This window comes from Cyprinus carpio, chromosome A12 (assembly GCF_018340385.1).
Source record: "Cyprinus carpio isolate SPL01 chromosome A12, ASM1834038v1, whole genome shotgun sequence".
Taxonomy (NCBI): Eukaryota; Metazoa; Chordata; class Actinopteri; order Cypriniformes; family Cyprinidae; genus Cyprinus; species Cyprinus carpio.
The window spans coordinates 8,710,990-8,736,111 of NC_056583.1; the positions used below are offsets into that span (position 1 = coordinate 8,710,990).

General features: G+C 38.7%; 2 protein-coding genes across 3 annotated transcripts in view; one reads left to right on the forward strand and one right to left on the reverse strand.

The window, feature by feature from the left end:
* avl9 (AVL9 homolog (S. cerevisiase)) overlaps positions 1 to 25,122 on the reverse strand; it is a 700,673-nt gene that overhangs the window by 197,206 nt on the left and 478,345 nt on the right. The gene's annotated exons all lie outside the window — the stretch shown is intronic.
* Positions 1 to 25,122, forward strand: part of LOC109099523 (transforming growth factor beta-1-induced transcript 1 protein) — a 191,459-nt gene that overhangs the window by 4,022 nt on the left and 162,315 nt on the right. For both annotated transcript variants that reach the window (XM_042767396.1, XM_042767397.1), the window contains 2 exons: positions 23,788 to 23,942; positions 24,056 to 24,117. In XM_042767396.1, coding sequence (XP_042623330.1) covers positions 23,788 to 23,942; positions 24,056 to 24,117 — 217 coding nt within the window. The remainder of the gene's footprint in view (positions 1 to 23,787; positions 23,943 to 24,055; positions 24,118 to 25,122) is intronic.

Consider the following 25,122-nt stretch of genomic DNA (forward strand, 5'->3'; position numbering starts at 1 on the left):
TTAGTAGGCACTGTTATCCAAAGCGTTTTAGAGGAAGTAAAGCGTACATGTACATGTACAAAAGCAATTTGCCACAGAAACAATAATACTCATAGTTTACGATGTCAGGTTTATTAAAAAAGCTATAAAGTCACAAGCTAGAGCAGAGGAGAAATGTAGAAAAGAATTAGAAAAGGATTTCTGTGTTTGCGTGTATGCGTGTACCTGGTGTTCCCTATATTATGGGGACCAAATCTCCCCACAAGGATAGTAGTGATGTTTTTTGGTCCCCATGAGGAAGCTTATGAATCAAACAGAATTAAGTTTTTTGAAAATCTAAAATGCAGAAAGTTTTGTGATGTTTGTGTAGGGGAAGTGTTAGGGGATAGAGAATACAGTTTGTACAGTATAAAAATCATTATGACTATGGAATGTCAAAAAAACATGGAAACCCAACGTGTGGGTGTGTATAAGTGCAGTGGTTTAAGCATATGAAATGGTGAAGTACTTGCTGAAGAGGCGTGTCATTAGCTGTATCTTAAAGGTTGTGATAAACTCAATTCAGATGGAACTTGGCAGCTCATTCCACCGAAGGGGAAGAGAGGTGGTCAAGATTTAGTCATTGTGCCTTGTTGTGAAGAAACATAAAGGCATCACTAGTTCAGTGACCATAGCTGGTGGGAGGGAGCATACACTAGAATACACTACATAAACTAAAACTGCAGCTTTTTTAGATGTAAAAAAGAAAAAAAGATCTAATTAAAATCATGTCAGATCTTTTTCTACCTATGATGTAATATTGAAAATTTGTGTAAGAAAAAAAAAAAAAAAAAAACTTCTAGGAGAGCAAAAAGGAAAAAAAAAAAAAAATAAATAATAGTACATGCAATTATTCTGTGAAAATCTTCTTTAATAAAATGTTATAAATGATCAAAAGCTTAGTTATTAAAAATAATTAATGCAACATTTTTTATGTAATGGTTTTTAGCATTTTAATGAGTTAAAAAATGTATTTATTAAAAACTTATTAAGACGCAGAATGGCCGTATCTCTTTGCGACCACAACAAACAGGAGACCTTTCAGATGCGCACTTCTGCTTGCAATCAGGAAAAGGTACATGTGCCAAGTTAGCTTCAGTAGAACAACAGGGAACTGTGGTCTGATGAGATATTGTTATGTCAGTAAAAAACTTGGTAACACTTTATAATAACGTTCAGCTAATCATTTACAAAACATGACTATACATTCATAAATTATTAATATGTGATAAGTCAACATTTTAGTAATGTTTTATTAATTCAGTTATAAGTCACTTATAAGTTATTAGTTAATGATGAACGAATCATTTACAAAACATGACTATATGTTCATAAATGATTAATGAGTGGTATGCTAATGACTTACAAATGTGTTGTAAGTTATCTTAAAAAAAGTTTAAATCATGAAATAAATCAAACTGATCATTAGTAGATGGTTTAGAAGTTATTAGTTGATACATTATTTATCACTTATAAATCACTGAAGTATTTATGTGTATGTGTAAATGATGAATAAACCATTAGTAAATGATCAGTATATGATTTATTGACGAAGTTGTAACCTGGTCTGTGTTCAAAAGTACAAACATACAGGTATGCTAAAACACTGTTTTTAAGAAGAGCAATTCATTTGTTTTAAAGTGGATAAACATTTATAAATGCCTTAATCAGGTGATTCCAGTGGGTTGTGTTAAATCCTTTCACTCATCAGAAAAGACTTGTGTTCTGTGTGGAGTGTGTGGGATCTAGTGATAAAGTGAACCTCTCAACCGCTTTTACCTTCCACTGAAGCTCACAGCAGGTGCACAGAGTTTAAGACTCCATGTGTGTCAGAAGACAGCTGTCTATACCCTTACCAGTCAGGACTTAGTACACACTACAAAGTGTTCAACACCTGTTATAGATGATGTATAAATGCATGAATAAATCATTTACAAAGTTTCTGCTTCCCCTAATCTAAAGTGTAAACTATTCATCACTTGGTAAATGTGTTACATATAATTTGTAGACCTTTCTTACCTGTTACAAATTGTTTTTATATGTAAACAAGTCATTTATAACACTTTCTGCATCCCCTAATCTAAAGTGAAAACTATTCATCACTTGGAAATGTGTTACATATCATTTGTAGACCTTTCATACCTGTTACAAATTATTTGTACATGTAAACAAGTCATTTATAACACTTTCTGCATCCCCTAATCTAGTGAAAACTATTCATCACTTGTAAATGTGTTACATATAATTTGCAGATCTTCCTGTTAACATGATCCTTCTCATTACATCACTTTACCCAGTGGGACAGCTGCTCACCATAACATGAAAACGCACCATACACGTAGTCCATTATTTTGTGCATTTTATTCCAATTCTTCAGAAGTCGTACGATACCACCGTGTGAGAAAAATATTTTTTTTCAGTATACATTAATAACAGTACATAGCTGCCGTCTCATCCGTTAAAACCTTCCAAACAGTGTTGCCAACTAATTTTCAGGGGAAGTTGCTAAAGGCAGATCGATTTGTTGCTAAAAGTTGCTAAATGACGTTGTGCTGTCATTGTGTGATGACGTCATTGCATAACCGTGACACAAGACAGCGTTTTTACGTAGAATGAGGATGAGAGGATTCCAGAGAACGCAGATCTGTAAACCCTGGTTCTGACCACATGAGTTCCCAAGCAAAATAGAGAAGAGGTTGATTATTGCTGTGGCGGGTTTCCCATTAATCTACGACGAGTCTCTGTTTGCGTACAGGGACATAAATAAAAATGATGCGTGGACCAATGTGTCTTGGTGTTTTGAGATTGTTGGTGTTTTGTATTATTGTTGAAATAATAATCTAATGATATCATAAATAATAGTATTATAGTCCCAGTTCACTTTTAAACCTTTAAATCAATTTTCTGGATTACACTTACATTAAGTAATGTTTATACATAATTATACTTACTTAAGTAACATTTTCAATGCAGGACTTTTATTTGTATCAGAGTATGTTTACAGTGTGGTATTAGTGCTTTATACATTATTAGTTAAAGGATCTTAATAGTTAGTCCACGACAATAGTTAATGAGGTTAACTTATAACGTTACCCTCCTTGTGGTCAGTCTGCACAAGATCAACAAGCTTGTTTGCTTTGTGGCCTCTTTAAATACAAGATAAGCATTCGATCTACGTCAGAGCATCCACAAATCTTTCTACAGCGTTGTTGGCAGCGCGGCCAGAGTGATTTTTAGATGCTCTCGGCGGCGGCGGTGTGAACACAGTGATGCATATGGTACACAAAAGTGGAAACACTTCAGGAATGTCGGAGTCGTCATTGGATTGGTTGAATTCTAGAGGATATCCGTGAAACATGTGTGTCGCCTTCTTTAACGTTCCGACTGGAAACAAAGATACCGTGGCACCAAACCCCCCTCACGAAAGAAGAAAGCCTAGTGTTTACAACTGTGACGACAAGCGCTTATCAGGATCAACTAAACGCTGGATGTTCAAAAGTATGTGAAATATTTAAAGTTTGCGGAATAGAATCTTTAAAATACGTCCGAGAGTTTTACACATTTTGCCCCTTTCACACTGCACGTTAACTTTCACTTAAGTTGGTGAACGATCTCAGCTTCAGCGCGGATAGTGAGGAACTACCTGATCTCTGCTTCATTACAGTTTGCACATATTTTTTCTTTGCGAACATTGATCTGCCTGGTAAAAACACCTGGTAAAGAGTCGCACAATAACGTGGGTTATCACTACGACACATGTTCCGGGACTGAACCCAGTGTCATGAGAAATCGGCTGCATCCGAAAACTTAGGCAGCTGACTTGCTGCCTCACTGCCAAATCAGGCAATGACTTTACAGGCAGTGTTTTTGCTCGAAGGCACCTCATGAAACTGATTTTGGACAGGCTTTTGAGGCAGAGTAATGGTTTAATGATCTACAGCAAAATATAGAGAGCTTTGGTGATAACTAAGTGGATATTTAATTACTGCAATATTAATTTCTCGCTACAAATGACATAAAAAGTGGAAAAAGTTGATCAAAACCATACATTTACAAACAAATTGACCACCGACCGCAACTTTAAGACGCCATCTTTATTTTTTGGCTTAACTGTCACAGAATTGAATGCACAGGATTGTGGGATATCAAAGGCAGTGAAGGATACATCTATGCTGCCTTCAAAAATCGGCCAGATGAAGGCATCTCAGGAGACAGGAAATGAAGCTAACATCGAATTCAGAGGTGCCTTGATGCCTTCCTACCTTGGAATTTGTCCTCCGAAGGAAGCATTTTTCAGTTTTTGGATGCAGCCATTTTTTTGTATTTTTTTTTTGGTGGGAGTGGGGGTTAGTCTCGCAATACACAATTTAAATACAAAATATATTTGATCATAATATGCATAACTATATACCATTTATTAAAAACAGGCTTACATAAAAGAACAGGCTTTTGTGTTGATAAAGAATAATGAGTCCAATGATGCATTACAAAGAGAGATAAGCTAATGACAACTTAATGGATAACAACTTAGACAACTTAATGGATAACATCCTGGCAGAAAATGACTAGTACCTTTTCAGTTTTTCCACATATATATATTATATATTATTATTATTTTTTCTTACAGTGTACATAACAGAACAACATGCTGTATCATAAATGTGCATTTATTATTGACCAGTTGGAACTAGCAACTTAATGCACATTTGATGTTTGTACTATTAGGCGTCTTTCTCCAACTCTCTCCAGGTTGATGTGCTGCTTGGCTGGCTAGCTGTTCAATGGTTTCCTCTTTTTGTGTAATTTAGATGAAAATATGTGCCTTTTTTATTATTTGAGTCACTTGGCAAGTTGCTAAAAGTTGCCAAACACTTTATAAAAATAGCTGTGACGAGTGGGGCGGGGCCGAGAGCCGTCCTTCACTGTCGTCGCTCCTCTTTTGTATCCTCCCGATCTCCTCCGTGGGACTCGAGACCGGTGAGTGGAGCAGGTGTCGCTCATTTCCCAATCACTCCACCGGCCTCGCTCCGTTCCCACGGCTCTCGGCCCCGCCCCACTCGTCACAATAGCTAAATTTGTTGCTAGGTGCTTTTTGAAAAAAAAAGTTGCTAGGGTAGTCTGAAAAGTTGCTAAATCTAGCAACAAAATTGCTAAGTTGGCAACACTGCTTCTAAATTGGCGCTCCAACACAACGACACTGGTTTGCAGCAGTGACGTCAAACCTCGCTCCTTATTGGCTGTCACTTGTGATTTGCAACCACCGTAGATTGTTTGCGACATGCCAAATTGTGTTGAGTGAGATACAGCCAGGGTGCGATTTGCCGGGGGGGATGGGGGCAGGGGCGTCGCACCCGTGGGGGATGTGGGTGTTTTAACACCCACACTTTTCCTGGTGAGAGGGTTCAACACCCGCACTTTTTCTGCAGTTTTTCCGCAGTTTTGCACAAATGCCTTACTACAGTCGCTCCTCTGTTTCTTTGGCCACTCTGTGTCTGCGCTCGCTGCGGCTGCCTCCTCTCCCCCTCCCTTTCGATCTCTGTATGGAGATCAGGCAGAAATGGAAGGCTCACCTGAGCTGGAGGGCTATGGTCGGAAAGATAACGCTCATCGAGGCGCGATCCATAAACTCCAACAGCTCTACATACACAGGGCAGGAGAATTGAGAAGGCTCAGCCTCAGCTTCTTCACTATCCTCAAATATCTCCTGCTTTTCCTGGGTAAAAACCCAGCCAGAGCACTAACCTCAGTATCAGAAAGTGTTAAAGAAATAACATCATCCTCCCGAGGCTCTCTCTCGTCCGCCGCCATTATGAGCGCGAAAGGGAAAGTCCCTTTTTAAACCATTCAGACAGATCCACCTGAAATTCTCACGAGCTCATTCTCCTCCGTGCCTCAGCAGCGGCTGTTCCTGAACCGCGGGAAGCAGATGGCTGCCTTTTTTTCTCGGAAAGAGAGACGAACGAGAGCGGAGCTTTTTCCTTGAAAAAACGATTGCAATGCACGCAGATTGCCTCCTCAAAGACATCGCGTGCGTGCTTTTTACCCAAACAAATGACGCAAAGATCGTGTGTGTCATCGGGTGTCAAATAACGCCGACACGGATCGTCTAAACGCTTGCTAGTAGTCGCCATGATAGACAGAGAAAGTTCTTTCAGATGCACGCTTCAAACAAAACGGTCAGTTTTGAAGACGAAGAAGAGAATGACGTGTTTCCCGGTGCCTGTTTTATCCCCGGTGGGGATAAAAACATCATGCAAACCCGCTCTGACGTAAATATATTTGCATAAAAACATATTTATAATTTAAATATAAGGGATTTGTATAGATTTGTATATCCTGTAACTGAAAGGTATACCAGAACCTTTGCATATGGCAAATACCTGGTAAATTTACAAACTGCAGTTTGTACATAATTTATAAAGATCTGCAAATGATATGTAACACATTTACAAGTGATGAATAGTTTACACTTTAGATTAGGGGATTCAGAAAGTGTTATAAATGACTTGTGTACATATACAAATAATTTGTAACAGGTAAGAAAGGTCTACAAATGATATGTAACATTTATAAGTGATGAATAGTTTTCACTTTAAATTAGGGGGTGCAGAAAGTGTTATAACCCCTCAGCCCCTCAGGTCCCACTTTGTCAAAAAAAAATTATAACTATCTTGTGGCCTCAAGATACTAACTCGTGGCCTCAAGATACTAACTCGTGGCCTCAAGATAAGTAACTTGTGGCCTCAATATACTAACTCGTGGCCTCAAGATACTATCTCATGGCCTCAAGATAAGTAACTCGTGGCCTCAAGATAAGTAACTCGTGGCCTCAAGATACTAACTCGTGGCCTCAAGATACTAACTCGTGGCCTCAAGATAAGTAACTCGTGGCCTCAAGATACTAACTCGTGGCCTCAAGATAAGTAACTCGTGGCCTCAAGATAGTGAAGTGTCTGACACATGGACCCTTTTGTTATTAAACTGGACCCTGTACTGTAGTGCAATGTAATACTTCACATTCTGTGCAATATTCTCTGTTTTAATATTCAGTGTAATATAGTTTGCTGCAGTTCTGCTTCTATTTATTGTGACGTGGGGAAGAATCACTCGACAAGTTTTGGTTTCGTGAACAACAAAGGCCCCGGAGGGTGGATTTTTATTACAAACAAAGTGCAGGGTGGCAAGCCGGTGTGGGTAGGCTGGTGCTCAACGGTACTTGTAGGCATCATATCCATAGTCCTCATATATTATAGCATATATTTATACTTTTTACATGTATATAGGCTACTTGTTTATTTACCAACTTCTATTATTATTTATATTCCTTTAAATGTCCTGATGTGCACATCAACTGTGACACAAGAATTGTCCCCCGAGTTATCAATATCAATAAAGATCAATAAAGTATTTCTGATTCTGATTTTAAGTTAGACTATAGTAGTGTGCAGACTGGTTCATTAATGTCCGTGTAGCCTACGATAAAACGTCAGCAGAGGGCGTTCTAGGCTTAGGTCACCGTACCTCCGTCTGGCTGTATGTATTTATGTGTATTTCCCGGTATTTCCCAGCCAGTACTTGTGACGTCACGTGCAAAGTATGAATTAATAGGATCTTGCCAGGACGTTGCCAGTTTTAATATATAAATGTTGGTGTTTTGAGGTGTAAACAATCGTCGCCTGCATGGCAGATAGTTGTTGTGCGATTGGATGCACACTTGGATGCATTTTGTCAGCGTTTGTTGCCCGCCAGGTATCCATGGTAGTCACGTGACTGCAAAGTATGAATTGCGTGTTTACTTTAATCACAACAACAAAGTTGTCAGGCGTCTATGTAATCTGAGGAGATTTACGTTACAAAGATTAACCGAGTGTTGTATTATGTATCATTGCAATTACTTGGTTTTGTTTAACTCAGAAACATATGCTATAAAATATGAAGAAGAATTATAAAGGACTATGGATATGCAGCCTACAAGATTTATATTACTGTATTAACAGAATTGAATTGATTGTGATGAACAGTACTAGTAAATAAATAGAAGCAGAACTGAAGCAAACTATATTACACTGAATATTAAAACAGAGAATATTGCACAGAATGTGAAGTATTACATTGCATTACAGTACAGGGTCCAGTTTAATAACAAAGGGTCCATGTGTCAGACACTTCACTATCTTGAGGCCACGAGTTAGTATCTTGAGGCCACGAGTTACTTATCTTGAGGCCACGAGTTAGTATCTTGAGGCCACGAGATAGTATCTTGAGGCCACGAGTTAGTATCTTGAGACCACGAGTTAGTATCTTGAGGCCACGAGTTACTTATCTTGAGGCCACGAGTTAGTATCTTGAGGCCACAAGTTACTTATCTTGAGGCCCCGAGTTAGTATCTTGAGGCCACGAGTTAGTATCTTGAGGCCACGAGTTACTTATCTTGAGGCCACGAGTTACTTATCTTGAGGCCAAAAGTTAGTATCTTGAGGCCACGAGTTACTATCTTGAGGCCACGAGATAGTTATAATTATTATTTTTTTTGACAAAGTGGGACCAGAGGGGCTCCGTAATAAATTACTTGTGTACATATACAAATAATTTGTAACAGGTAAGAAATGTCTACAAATGATATGTAACACATTTACAAGTAATGAATAATTTTCACTTTAGATTACGGGATGCAGAAAGCTTTGTAAATGATTTATTCATGCATTTACACATCATCTATAATAAGTGTTGAACAGTTTGTAGTGTGTACTGCAGTGTAAGTGCTGCCTGGTGAGGGTATAGACAGCTGTCTTCTATGACACACATGGAGTCTTTTACTCTGTGCATGTGATCTGAGCTTCAGTGGAAGGTAAAACTGGTTGAGAGGTTCACTTTATCACTAGATCCCACACACAGAACACAAGTCTGTGCTGATGAGTGAAAGGATTTTAACACAACCCACTGGAATCACCTGACTAAGCCATTTATAAATGTTTATCCACTTCAAAAAAAATGAATTACTCTTCTTAAAAATAGTGCTTTAGCATACCTGCATGTTTGTACTTTTGAACACAGACCAGCTTACAACTTTGTCAATAAATCATATACTGATCATTTACTAATGGTTTATTCATCATTTGTTTATAATTAACAATTGTTTATTGAGATAATTATAAAAAAGAATTTTGACATAAATACTTCAGTGATTTATAAGTGATAAATAATGTATCACCTAATAACTTATAAACCATCTACTGATGATCAGTTTGATTTATTTCATGATTTAAACTTTTTTTTAAGATAACTTACATTTGTAAATGGTTAGCATACCACTCATTAATCATTTATTAACATATATTCATGTTTTGTAAATGATTCATTCATAATTAACTAACAATTTATAAGTGACTTATAACTGAGTTAATAAAACATTACTAAAATGTTAACTTTTTACTTATTAATCATTTATGAAAGTATAATCATGTTTTGTAAATGATTAGTTCATCATTAACTAATAATTTATAAATGAGTTATAATAGAACGTTATTATAAAGTGTTACCAAAAACTTTCCTGTCCTGTCAGCCGTTTTACTGTGCTCATGGCGCACGCTCTTCAACTGTACGCAAATATGAGGTGCATGCTCACTTCATAAATAAACTGCACTAGAAACTGCGAAACTGCGAGCATACATCGTCAGTTAAGTCACAAAATTACCAAAATGGCGATCAAAACTGCATGCATGTATTTGCATTACATTTGAGAACGTCTCTCCAATGCATGCAGCCTACTGAAATATTCTGTATTCGAGATCACAATAGGGTGCAAGATGATAGGCTATGTAATTATTTATATATATATATATATATATATATATATATATATATATATATATATATATATATAATTTAAAGCACAAGTAGGCCAAATGTGAGCACAGTGCAGTTAAATGTACGCTAACATGTAGCGTAAAATATGCGCTAATTTTTCGTTAATTTGTAAAGTACATGAAAAGAAAATGAAACCATATTTAAATGCATGAAAAAAATTTTTTTACATTCTTACATTATTTTCCTTTGTACAGAGCTCGATTTAGGTATGACAAAAGTGCTGCAATTAATTCATTTTGACAACTAATAGAATGTTAAACATTGACTGGTAACTTTTTCATAGTTCATTGATTATATAAAATTCAGTGAAGGTTGACTATAGTTATCTGCATGTCTCATCCATGAGTGGGCCTCTGCAGTGATGGAGAAACACATGTTTGTGTATGAGCATTTGATAGACATTGGGGGGTGTGGGGGGGTGCACTTGTTTGTGAATGGGCATTTGATTTACATTTGATAGAAACTAAGATTGTAATCAAGGATACAAACTAGCCACTTTTCACTGAAAATTGCCATTGTAAATTCAAAATAGGCCATCTGTGTAATTCAAGTAGATTCAATGAGTTGAAAACTCTTGCTACTTCATACTTCAATACAAAACAATGCTGAACTTTGACAAAAAAAATTAGATGTTATAATAGTGATTTTTATATGTTATAATAGTGATTTTATGATGTCTAAATATAAATCCATTAGCAAAACGTGAAAATAAATATATTACAGAGTGGAAATGGTAAAGGGGACTATAAATGATCCTCTGCTCCCATTTAGTGGTCAAAGTGGGAATCATGACATTCATTTTAATAGTATTTGTTTTTCGGTATTTAATAGTACATTTACATTTACATTTAATCATTTAGCAAACGCTTTTATCCAAAGCGACTTACAAATGAGAACAGTAGAAACAATCAGATCAACGAGAGAACAACAACGGTATACAAGTGCTATGACAAGTCTCAGTTAGTCTAGTACAGAACACGTAGACAGGGTTTTTTTTTTTTTTTTTTTTTTTTTTTTTGAATATGATAGACAAGAAATAGAAAAGGTAAGTACTAGTATTAGTTGGTTAAGTGCAGGCAAAAAAGATGAGTCTTTAGATGTTTTTTTGAAAATGAGTAAAGACTCAGCTGTTCGAATTGAGATCGGGAGGTCATTCCACCAGCTGGGCGCAGTCCAGGAAAAAGTCTGTGAGAGTGATTTTGAACCTCTTTGGGATGGCACCACAAGGCGCCGTTCACTTGCAGAGCGCAAACTTCTGGAGGGTGCATAAGTTTGAACTAGTGAGTTTAGGTATGTTGGCGCCGTGCCAGTGGTCGTTTTGTAGGCAAGCATCAGTACCTTGAATTTGATGCGAGCGGCTACTGGTAGCCAGTGTTACCTGATGAGGAGAGGAGTAACATGAGCTGTTTTTGGCTCATTGAAGACAACCCTCGCTGCTGCATTCTGGATCAGTTGTAGAGGCTTGAAAGTACATGCAGGAAGGCCCACCAGGAGAGCATTGCAATAGTCCAGTCTGGAGAGAACAAGAGCTTGGACAAGAAGTTGGGTGGCTTGCTCTGACAGGAAGGGTCTAATCTTCCTAATGTTGTATAAGGCAAATCTGCAGGACCGGGTCGTTGTAGCAATATGGTCTGTGAAGCTTAACTGATGATCCATCACAACTCCTAGGTTTCTGGCTGTCCTGGAAGGAGTTATGGTTGACGAACCCAGCTGTATAGAGAAGTTGTGATGAAACGATGGGTTAGCTGGAACCACCAGCAGTTCAGTCTTAGTAAGGTTGAGCTGAAGGTGATGGTCATTCATCCAGCTAGAAATGTCACTCAGACAGGCTGAAATGCGAGCAACTACCGTCGGGTCATCTGGTTGGAATGAGAAGTAGAGTTGAGTGTCATCAGCGTAGCAGTGATAGGAAAAACCATGCTTTTCTGAATGACTGATCCTAATGACGTCATGTAGATGGAGAAGAGAAGCAGTCCAAGTACTGAGCCTTGAGGAACCCCAGTAGCAAGTTCATGTTGTGACTTAGAGACTTCACCCCTCCAAGACACCATGAAGGATCTATCAGAAAGGTAGGAGTTAAGCCACTGGAGTGCGGTTCCAAAGATGCCCATCTTTCTGAGGTTGGACAGGAGAATCTGGTGATTAACAGTGTCAAAAGCAGCAGACAGGTCCAGCAAAATGAGTACTGAGGATTTTGAAGCTGCTCTTGCCAGTCGCAGGGCTTCAGTAACCGAGAGCAGGGCAGTCTCAGTTGAGTGGCCACTTTTGAAGCCAGATTGGTTGCTGTCCAGGAGGTTGTTCTGTACAAGAAACATAGAGAGCTGGTTGAACACAGCTCGTTCAAGTGTCTTTGCAATGAATGGAAGAAGGGATACCGGTCTGTAGTTTTCTAGAAGTGCTGGATTTAGAGATGGTTTCTTCAGCAGTGGGCTTACCCGAGCCTGCTTAAATGCTGAGGGAAATGTTCTAGAGTGAAGAGAGGAGTTGATAATGTGAGTAAGTGAAGGTATGACTGAAGAAGAAATCGCTTGAAGGAGGTGAGTGGGGATCGGATCAAGTGGGCAAGTAGTAGGATGACTGGACAGGATAAGTTTGGAAATGTCCGTCTCTGAGAGTGGAGAGAAGGAGGAGAAAGAGTGAGCATTAGTCGTTGTGAAGTTATCCTCAGTCTGCGGTGTGGAGAATTGGTCACTGATGGTTCTTGTCTTATTCGTGAAGAAAACTGCAAAGTCGTTAGCTGTAAGAGTCGATGGAGGAGGAGGTGGAGGCGGATTAAGAAGAGAAGAGAAGGTTTTGAAGAGTGTCCGAGCGTCACAACAGTTGTTAATTTTGTCGTGGTAATATAATGTTTTAGCAGTGAAGACGTTTGCAGAGAAGGAAGAGAGGAGAGACTGATACACACTGAGGTCGGTAGAGTTTCTTGATTAATGCCATTTCCTCTCTGCAGCCCTGAGTTTAGAGCGATGTTCATTGGTGTACATCGGACAGCCAGGGGGCAGATGGGGTGGTGCGTGCTGGTCTAGACGACAGTGGGCAAAAGTTGTCCAAGCAAGAGGTTAGAGTGGAGCAAAAAGTGTCCATAGCACTGTTCGTGTCAAGAGCTGAAAACTGCGTGAGTGAAGGAAGTGAGGATGAAACCACAGAGGATAGGCGAGATGGAGAGAGTGAGCGTAGGTTCTGTCGAAAGGTGACCCACGTTGGAGCGTGTGCCGTTTCAGGAGTAAGTGCTAGGTTAGCAGTAATGAGGAAGTGGTCTGAGGTGTGCAGTGGAGCAACTAAAGTGTTGTCCACTGAGCAACAGCGCGTGTAGATGAGGTCCAGTTGGTTGCCTGATTTGTGAGTCGCTGTAGTAGACACTCGTTTGAGATCAAATGAGGCGAGCAGAGTGTTGAAGTCAGCAGCCTGGGGTTTATCTAGGTGGATGTTGAAGTCACCAAGCAGTACCAGAGGAGTACCATCTTCAGGATAGTTTGATAGCAGCACGTCCAACTCCTCCAGGAATTTTCCCAATTGACCTGGGGACGATAAATAACCACAAAGTGGATTTTAACAGGGTGGGTTACAGTAACAGCATGTGATTCAAATGAACCGTTACCTGTAGGTGGTGGTTGAAGATCAAATGTCCAATCTTTCGATATAAGGAGACCAGTAACTCCACCCCTCCCAGTCGCACGAGGGGTGTGGGAACAAGTGAAATTAGTGGAGAGGGCTGCGGGAGTGGCAGTGTCCTCAGGTCTGATCCAAGTCTCAGTCAGTGCCATGAGGCTGAGACCGGAATGAGTAGCAATAAAAGAAATGAAGTCTGCTTTGTTAACAGCAGACTGGCAGTTCCAGAGACCAACTGGAATAGAGAGCGTTGTAGTAGAGGTCAGAGGGACAGGCCTTAGATTTGTCGGGCAGGCCTTCCTTTGACGTACATAGCGTGCTCTCCGAGTGTTGGTAGTGATAGTAGAGATCTGAAAGCACATAGTGACTACAAGTGACCAAAATAAGTATTTGAGGATGAGCTGTACAAAAATTGAAGGGGAGAAAAGCAATACTCAAGTGCCCTGTCGCGCAGGTAGAGTCGATGGTCTTTACACTCGTCGGTCTTCACACGAGGGCTGCCGCGACCGCTGTCGCGGTGACACCTACCACTTATATATTTGCTTGATTACCTGTGATTGAAGTCAGCTGGTCACACCTCCCTATTTAGCCAACCGAAACTGTCCAGTCCCGCGATAGGCAAACGCAAAACCAAACGCCCTTCACACGTATTTACCAGGGTAAGACACACAGTAATTAAAGCAAAGTTTCCCTAGCAACGATGATCACGCAGTAGTCTAATGAGAAAACGAGGCAAAAAACACTTACAAACTGCTGTCCTTATCTGTCGCTCGACTGTTCGACTTCTGACAAGCGCTTACAAAACAGCTCTTTAAGTAGTGCTTACTGGCTATGGTCACGCCTCCCTATTTAGCCGACCGAAACTGTCCAGTCCCGCGATAGGTAAACGCAAAACCAAACGCCACTTCACACGTATGTAAATGTTGTAAATGTAGTAAATGTTGCTTTGCATCAAAATGGCCTCACATGCGAGGAAATTGCTACAAAGAATATTGCACCTGAAAGAAGCATTTACCGGATCATCAAGAACTTCAAGGAGAGAGGTTCGACTGCAGTGAAGAAGTCTTCAGGACGTCCCAGAGTGTCCAGCAAGCGCAAGGACTGTCTCCTCCTGAGGAGTCAGCTACGGAATTATGTCACCACCAGTGCAGAGTTTGCTCAGGAATGAAAGCAGGTTGCTGTGAGAGCATCTGCATGCACAGTGAGGCCAAGTCTTTTGGACAACAGCCTGGTGTAGGGCAGCAAAGAAGCCACTTCTCTCCAAGAAAAACGTCAAGGACAGACTGAAATTCTGCAGGAAGTAAAGGATTGGACATCAGAAGACTGGTGCAAAGTTATTTTCTCTGATGAAGCTCCCTTCTGACTGTTTGGGACATCAGGAAAATCGATTGTTCGGAGAAGAAAAGGTAAATGCTACCATGAGTCCTGTGTTGTGCCAACAGTGAAGCATCCTGAGACCATCCATGTGTGGGGTTGCTTTCCAACCAAGGGAGTGTGCTCTCTCATGATTCTGCCCAAGAACACTGCCATGAATAAAGAATGGTATCAAAACATCCTGCAAGAGTGACTTCTTCCAATGATCCATGAGCAATTTGGTGATGATCCATGCATTTTCCAGAATGATGGAGCACCATGTCACAAAGCAACATTGCTTGACAAACAGCACTGACATTGATCTTGCATACCCCTCGGCAAATGTGCAGTTGAGCCCCTGAGAGCAGGGGTGGTGAACGTCATCCTGGAGAGCCGCAGCCCTGTAGTTTTACTTCAACCCTAATCAAACACACCTGAACAAGCTATTCATGTCTGAAGGGTTACTAGAAAGCTACAGACAGGTGAGTTTTAATTAGGGTTGGAGTTGAACTCTGCATGGCTGTGACTCTCCAGGAGTGGAGTTCACCACCCCTGGTGTAGAGTTACCAATCAGGAGATGGGTATAAAACATAGGTCTTCAAACCTGCTCCTGGGGACCTATTGTCCTGCAAAGTTTATTTGCAACATGCTTCAGCACACCTGACCTCTGACTTTTTAAGTGATCCTGAAGACCTTGATTAGCTGGTTCAGGTGTGTTTGATTAGGGTTGGAGCTGAACTCTGCAGGAAAGTGAGTCCCCAAGAGCAGGGTTGAAGACCTATGACAGGGGTGGCCAAGGTCAGTCTTGGAGAGCCACAGTCCTGCAGAGTTCAGCTTCAACCCTAATCAAACACACCTGAACATGCTAATCATTGCCAATCAATGTCTTTGGGATCATTAGAAAATCACAGGCAGGTGACTTTGATCAGGGTTGGAGCTAAACTCTGCAACACATTGGACCTCCAGGGCAAGATTTGAGGAAGGGGGGTCTACTAGAAAGCAACAGGCAGGTGAGTTTTAATCAAGGTTGAAGCAAAACTCTGCAGGACTGTGGCTCTCCAAGACCAACGTTGGCCACCCCTGACCTATGGTATGAAACATGAGATGTGTATGGTGGGCGAGAGAGTTCAACGTGCTGCAAGTGAAAAAAAACTCATGCAAATAGAAAAATCACCTGCAAATTAAGAAAATATCTTCATCAATTTGAGAACACATGTGCTGCAAATACTCATAACACAACCTAATGCAGAAATGCGCTGCAAATACTCACAACACAACCAAATACAGCAACACACTGCAAATACAGAAACACACAAATATACAAACCACAACAAGCAGGATTCTACATGTGCAAACTGTTTTTGTTTGTGTTGTGAGAATTTGCAGCGTGTTTCTGCATTAGGTTGTGTTGTGAGAATTTGCAGTGCTTGTGCTGTCAAACTGATGAAGATGTTTTCTTAATTTGCAGATGTTTTTTCATTTGCAGCACATTCTCTCTCGACCACCGTAGATGTGCCATGGCATACCATGAAGGCCATCATCAATAAGTGTAAACAGTAGGGTACAACAATGGTATTTCAATGAACAAGGCACCTGTCAAAAATTAATGTACAAACAAGATGCAAATGAAGAGATTTAGACTTACACACTTAGACCTGCCAATAGACTCACTGTAACATTAAAGAAGCTGCATGAATGTCTGGGAAGCTTGATTCTTAATAGTGTGTTTTTACCTGGATTGTCCACAGCGTAATATTTTTTTTTTTTGTGACAGTTGTTCACTGAAAAGTTAAACTGCCTGCTGTTTTTCATTTGAAGATCTGGGTAAATTGAACTTATTTTGTCTCCTGCCAAACATATAAGTATCGTCTGTAGCTTCTGAAGGGCAGTACTGCGTCATTTTTCATTTTTGTAAATTCAACTATTTTTTGTTTTCTTGTGGACTATATGTAAATATCTTTAATGTGAAATACCTTATTCAGGTCAGTACTAAATAAAAAATAACATGCATTTTGTATGATCCCTCGTATTTTGGTAAAAAATGAAAAATGTAAACTTTTGACCTCAACTGTATATACAAATATATATACTATAATATAATAATATAATATAATATACAGAACTACTTGTGGTTCCAGCAAACCCATCGTTTCATCACAATTTCACCATCAAGTTAGGCACATCAACCAAAACTCCTTCAAAAACAGCCAGAAACCTTGGAGTTATGATTGATGATCAGCTAACTTTCTCAGACCACATTACTAAAACTGTCCGGTCCTGCAGATTTGCTTTATTCAACATTAAGAAGATCAGGCTCTTTCTTTTGGAACATGCTGCACAACTCCTTGTTCAAGCTCTTGTTCTGTCCAGGCTAGACTATTGCAATGCTCTCTTGGCAGGTCTTCCAGCCAGTTCTATCAAACCTTTACAATTAATCCAGAACGTGGCAGCAAGGTTAATTTTTAATGAGCCAAAAATAATACACGTCACACCTCTGTTTATCAATTTGCACTGGCTACCAATAGCTGCTCGCATAAAATTCAAGGCATTGATGTTTGCATACAAAACCACCACTGGCTCTGCACCCCATTACCTAAATTCATTACTTCAGACTTATGTGCCCTCTAGAAGCTTGCGTTCTGCAAGTGAACATCACTTGATTGTGCCATCCCAAAGAAGCACAAAGTCACTTTTACGGACTTTTAAATTAAATGTTCCCTCTTGTTGGAATGACCTGCCCAACTCAATCCGAGCAGCTGAGTCCTTAGCCATCTTTAAGAATCGGCTTAAAACACATCTCTTCCATCTTTATTTGACCCTCTAACTTTTGCACTCACTATTCTAATTCTATTTAAAAAAAAATAATAATAATAAAAAAAAAAATCTCACTACCTTTCTAATCTTTTTGTATTCTATCTATTTTCTTTTCATTTATTATACAATTATAAAAAAAGACCTGTAACACTAGCTTGCTCTATTCTTTTTCTATTCTATATGTTTTCTTTTTATTTATTATATTATTTAAAAGCCCTTGCTACGTATACTGCGTTTAGGCTAACTGAGACTTGTTATAGCACTTATATATCATTGCTCTTTTGTTGTTTTTGATTGCTTCCATTGTCCTCATTTGTAAGTCGCTTTGGATAAAAGCGTCTGCTAAATGACTAAATGTAAATGTAAATGTAAATATAGGTGCTGGTCATATAATTAGAATATCATCAAAAAGTTGATTTATTTCACTAATTACATTCAAAAAGTGAAACTTGTATATTATATTCATTCATTACACACAGGCTGATATATTTCAAATGTTTATTTCTTTTAATTTTGATGATTATAACTGACAACTAAGGAAAATCTCAAATTCAGTATCTCAGAAAATTAGAATATTGTGAAAAGGTTCAATATTGAAGACACCTGGTGCCACACTCTAATCAGCTAATTAACTCAAAACACCTGAAAAGGCCTTTAAATGGTCTCTCAGTCTAGTTCTGTAGGCTACACAATCACGGGGAAGACTGCTGACTTGACAGTTGTCCAAAAGACAACCACTCACACCTTACTCAAGGAGGGCAAGACACAAAAGGTCATTGCAAAAGAGGCTGGCTGTCCACAGAGCTCTGTGTCCAAGCACATTAATAGAGAGGCGAAGGGAAGGAAAAGATGTGGTAGAAAAAAATGTACAAGCATTAGGGATAACCGCACCCTGGAGAGGATTGTGAAACAAAACCCATTCAAAAATGTGGGGGAGATTCACAAAGAGTGGACTGCAGCTAGAGTCAGTGCTTCAAGAACCACTACGCACAGATGTATACAAGACATGAGTTTCAGCTATCGCATTCCTTGTGTCAAGCCACTCTTGAACAACAGACAGCGTCAGAAGCGTCTCGCTTCCAGAAGGACTGGACTGCTGCTGAGTGGTCCAAAGTTATTTTCTCTGATGAAAGTAAATTTTGCATTTCCTTTGGAAATCATGGTCCTAGAATCTGGAGGAAGAGAGGAGAGGCACACAATCCACGTTGCTTGAGGTCCAGTATAAAGTTCCCACAGTCAGTGATGGTTTGGGGTGCCATGTCTTCTGCTGGTGTTGGTCCACTGTGTTTTCTGAGAATGCAGAAGAGCTGAAGGCCACTATCAGAGCAACCTGGGCTCTCATAACACCTGAGCAGTGCCACAGACTGATCGACTCCATGCCATGCCGCATTGCTGCAGTAATTCAGGAAAAAGGAGCCCCAACTAAGTATTGAGTGCTGTACATGCTCATACTTTTCATGTTCAAACTTTTCATTTGGCCAAATTTTCTAAAAATCCTTTCTTTGTATTGGTCTTAAGTAATATTCTAATTTTCTGAGATACTGAATTTGGGATTTTCCTTAGCTGTCAGTTATAATCATCAAAATTAAAAGAAATAAACATTTGAAATATATCAGTCTGTGTGTAATGAATGAATATAATATACAAGTTTCACTTTTTGAATGGAATTAGTGAAATAAATCAACTTTTTGATGATATTCTAATTATATGACCAGCACATGTATATATATATATATATATATATATATATATTAGTGTGGGGATAGATTTTTTTTTTATCTAGATTAATCTCACTGTAATCTTGGAATTAATCTAGATTAATCTAGATTAAAATGGCTCATTTGAATTCTGCCGAAAGCATTCAAATTATGTTCAATAAGATGTACTTGTTAGTACTGATAGAACTGTGCTGCACTCAAACATAGTAATTTGACGACGACTCTTCCCCTGCGCTACATTGCTTGGCCCGGCATCTTCCGCATTTGCTAAGGGATGCTTTGCGTTTAGGTGGTACTTGAGACTGGAAGAACTCATACAGTAAACTAATTCCGCCAGTGCCGGCGCTGTGGTGGGGCATTCGAGGGCCGTGCCCCCCCTAGCGGTCATTGATGCCCCTCCTACAGGCCATGGCGTTGGCCCAAAAAAAAAAAAATCCCTTTTATTTATTATGTTAATATTAAATGTTCAAACTGTAACTTAAATTAAATAAAATAAAAAGAATGGGGAAATGCATAATTTTGGTTGTTCATGGCACGTTACTAGGCTTCGTCATGGTGAGATGCTTATTGGTCGCCGAGTAAACTTGTTACATTTGATTTGCAGCGCGCGCGCAAAATCCATTTCAAGTTGAAGAACAGTTTGTCCGTCTATATTATAGACAGTTGTTAGCAGCTAATTATAAAAAAAAAAAACACACAGGTGAATTGTTGATGAATGTTTGTGGGTTCTAACTGCATTTGTGTTTTTTATACTTGGCTGTCTGTAAAGATATACGGCCTTATGTCATTTTCTGCTTGGTGCGTGCATAAACTGTTGGGAGGTGTGTAACCCAGGTTAAAACCAAGTATTAGCATAAAGTAATAGCAAAAATACATTTATTTTTGTCCTTTATTTATTTTGTTTAGAAAATGAGTCCTTTAGAGTATTTAAAGTCCTTGAAACCCTAAGAAAAAACGGTGTTTAAAGAAATTATTTTTATTTGTTGAAGCACACTTTGTATTTTCTGTATTTTATTTTTCCATTTCCTGTATTTTTTCTTTTCTTTTATCTATTTCTCAAGTTCTACAGAATTTGCATTCTACGCAAATCAAAAACTAAAAAATCAGTTAACCTTATACCCTGTGTGAGTGGCTCATTATTGTTGTGGACATCCTTATTCTCTGCAGGCGAATTTTAGTCTTCTGTTGGTCCATACGCAGACATTTGTGTGATGATGTCCAACTCGTTTTATTAAGAAAAAAAGCCTTAAGTTTTCAGAAACATCTATAACGAAAACACTTTGTCTGATGGGGACATTTTTTTTGCCGTTTTTTCAAAGCTTCAAACTGATTCAGTGTTTTTATTTTTGTCGTCGTAATTTGTAAATTATTTAAGTATAAAAAAATATATAGCTATTCATTGTAGGCCAATTTTATGTTTTTTTTATTTAGCCTATATTATATTTATATTATTATTTTCTGTCCTGTTCTGTTGTTTCAGGCTATCTGTTCTGGGCCGGGTTTCCCTCGATGTAGCCTAGCTATCTTAGCTCTTAAAAGCGCTCTCTACGTGCAAGGTTATAAACGTTAGCCGCAATTCCTCGCGCGTTTCCCAAAAAATGTAACATTTTCCCCAAAAATGTAACGCGAGAATGAAGCGCTGTCCATTCGCTGACGTGCTGAACTGCTATACTAACCTTATATTGAATCGTATTCTGAACGTTTAACCTAACAATCGTCATCTGTTGTGTATTAGGAATCAAGACAGGTATAAAAAAAAATTTTTTAAAAAAATTATATAATGACATTCTATATAGATAGATCATTGGAGCTAACATTATAGGGTAGAATGTCATTCTATATAGATCATTGGAACCGTATCCGGTCGGCAAAACAGCAAATTTTCAGCGCTGTCTTCTGTTCCTCTTTTAGATAAAACCCAAAGTCTAAAGGCCCGTTCACACCAAGGACGATAACTATAAAGATAACGATAAAGATATAGTTCTAAAAATCGTTTTCAGTATTAAAGAACAGCAGCGTCCACACCACAACTATAACGATAAAGACAAAGAAAAACGATATCGTTGGAATCACTTTCAAAAATGATTTTTTTCCAGCTGATGAACGATAAAAAAATTGACAGCCAATCAGAATCCATCCTGTTGTAACGCGCGATCGAGAATTTTAAAGCGCCAGACGAGCGTGCGCTTAGAATAAACAGAAGATATCGTTCGCGTGGTGTGGATGCTAATATCGTTATCTTTTATAGTCATCGTTCTTTGTGTGAACGGGCCTTAAATCTTTCATTGTCATTCTATATAGATCTTTCAGATTTAGGTCTGGATTTCCATGCTACTATGGATGTTGCCAATGCGTCAAAAAAATATTTATCAAACGACAGTGCCCCCCCGCCGATGATCCAATGCCCCTCCAGTAGATCTGCTCTGACGCCGACTCTGAATTCCGCATTGCACAATTTGCAAACAACCTTACGCCTGTTTCACACATACTCTGTCTGTAGTGCGTATGCGTAGCTTTTTTTTTTTACGCACCCATATTAACGGATTCCAGCGTTCACGCGGTTGTGGTCCGTCAGTGCGTTCCAGGAGCGGTGCGTCTGCAGCGCATGACAGCGCATTGTTTGCGGTAAAAATTAACATGGATTGACACGGAAATGCAGTAATTTCATAATAAATGTATACTAATTAAAGCCTACTGTTTTTCACACAGAACACATGGGTTTTTGGCTATTTTTAAAACAAGAAAAAGAGCACCTTTAGATAAACGAGGCAACATGATATAGGCCTATGCACTTTTATGGAAGCAGAAAAACAAAGTTCATTAAGAACCGTGCGATTGCTTGTAATAAAGATTTAAATCCAAAAGGCACGAGAGTCGACTGTTTCTGTCAACGGTGCTTTAATTTTAAATATTTGCAATATCCCAACAAGAAAAGTAGGCTAATTGTTGTGTTTAAATGTTTTGCTGCTTGCTTGAGCAGCTTATTATACAAACCTAGAAGTCAAATGCATGAATATGTTGTTTATATTTATTAAGGTTAAACAAATGTCTATGATTATGAAAGACTGTTACTGTTCTGTGATAAAGGCACAATTTTTTTTTTTTTTAACATGGTTTAAAATATAGAATGATGAACAAATGTTGTGTTTGTGGACTAAACAGCCGCGGATCAGTAGCGGACTGCAAACGCGTCCTGTGTGAAAGCACAATGAGTCCGTGCTGCTTCTGCACCACACACACACGGACTGCATACGCACTGCAGACGGAGTATGTGGGAAACAGGCGTGAGTCTTGTCGAGATTTTTTTTGGGAAGCTTGGTAATTTCACAGTAGGCATACACACACGTTCGAAGACTCGTTCTCGCCTCCTACAGTGCAATTCGTCTAGGTATACATCCGCGCTAAACTATCACGGTGAAAGTCATCATAGATTGCGTAGAATAGACCCTGCTCCCAACCCAACTTTGAGAATAGATTAACGGCGATATTTTTTTTTATATAGCCCGATAAGAGTCTCACGTTAACGCAGAACGTTAACGACGATAACGGCCCACCACTAATATATATATATATATATATATATATATATATATATATATTAGATAATTTCAGTGTTGCATGTAAAACTATCCAATAACACAGATCTTCCATAGACTTAAATAAACAATAGCAAAAGCATTTGAAAGAAAAAGGTAGATGACATTAATTGCTAAATTAGGATTGGGCAGTAAAGGTTTCAAGGTGGGCTTACCAAATGGTCAATTAGTTCTCACTTTGGCTCTAACATCCACTTACAAGACACTGGTATTCAGTAAAGACTGTACAGATCCACTTTATAAATCAAATTATTATTATTATTATTATATTGTTTTATTTTATTTATCTATTTATATTCATTTTCAGTTCTTCATTGAAAAGATATTTGCAAATAAATTGCTTTCGGAAAGAATGCAAATCAGGAATATAATTGTCAGTTTTCTCATTACCAAGCAAAAAAGAACAAGTAGACCTACCTCAGAAACCAACATGTGACACATACAGTTACTGTGTGAATGGAGTTGTCTAATTCAATATAATACTTCAGTAATAATAATATAGTTTAATGTATTCATGTTTTCATTTGACCTTGAAACAGTTGAAATAATTGTTGGGCTGAACACTTTCCGAAGGTGCAGAAACAAAAGAAATGAGAAGTCACAGTTGTGCAGAAACCCATTTTTGAGTATAGTCAGTATCATGTCCCTGTTCTATTCCCCATCTGTCAGTTTTCTACTACCATGTGTTATAAACTCTCTCTCTCTCAAAAAAAAAAGAAGAAAAAAAATACAATAATTAAAAAGAATGAAAAAAAAAGCCCCTCTGACACTTGCCTTACAACTTTTCCATGGTGTTTCTTTATAACTCTTTGTAGATGCCCTTCTTGCTGATCTGGAAAATTCAGCCTTTCCTCTGGGTTGCTATCCTGTTCTGCTTACCTCTGACCCTCCAGCGAATTCTGATCCCCCATCCAGTGCTCAGGATCCTGCTGAGAACCGGCCACTCCCTCCAGCATACACCCCACAACAAGTATGCCATGAGATGAACACAAATCAAAAACAAACACACATCTGATATGATGTTTCTAAGCTAAATATATTCATTTTACAGGATCATAAAATTTATATTCATCTGTTTCATAGACTGTTTCTGCTGCAATGAAGTCGAACGGCTCTCAGAACTCTAACCAAGACAAACTTTACAGGTATTTTAACTCTCAAAAACACAATGCCCTGAATAATACATTGATTTTCACAGAATGTATATACCCAAAAGAAAGAAAAACAAGATCTCTTTACCATCTCACAAGTTTATCTCCCCCTCTTTTTAACAACCTGCTTCATCACATGAGGATTTGATACTGTTTTCACTAAATGGCCTCATTCATGAAACAAAAGCAGAAAGATGTGTGTGTGTGTATGTGTAAATCATTTGTAAAGCTGTTCTGACGGCAATTTTCGGATTTATGGAAGTCTTGCAACTTTACAACAAATGGTAAAAGGTGCGTAAACAAAATATCTAAATTTTTTGTTTTCTTATAGGCAAACTGTTGACACTGCATTTTGATACTATACAATAATATTTCACAAGTTTGTTTGTCCATACAGCTAGGTAATCTTTAAGATATTTAGGTTAAACTTATTTGGCTTGCTGTCCACAGTGGAGGAGCTTGAGGATATGAATTTAACTCGAGCTCTGATAAACCCTCATGGTCTACCATTGTGTGGAAGTATTAATGGCAAGAAACTTAAATTAGTTGGTGGAGTTAAGGAGATGTGCTGTGACAAATGCATTTAAATATGGTAGTGAATCCCCTAAATTATAGTTTTGTGTATGTGTACATTTGAAATTCAATGACTGACACCGTTGTAACCATTGCACCGTTTTGCCATCTCACATGTTTTGTATTAAGCTTTTTTGACCAAAGTAACTCGTTATTGTCACGGTCATGTACTTTTGTTTGTGTTTCCTTCTGTTTCCGTTCCCTATCTGTCGGTCACTACGAGTTATGTCGAACGACATATGGGGTCACACTTGGAAGGCCAATCATCTCTGAGTTTAAGAGAAAACGCCAATGAAAATTGGATAGTGGATTTTACATACCTGAGCCACTCCCCGTGCCTACTGTTATAAATAGGCAACAGGTGCATCCACTCTTCAGATTTTTGCTTCAGAGCCGAGTGGTTGTATGAAAAGCTGTTATACTCCA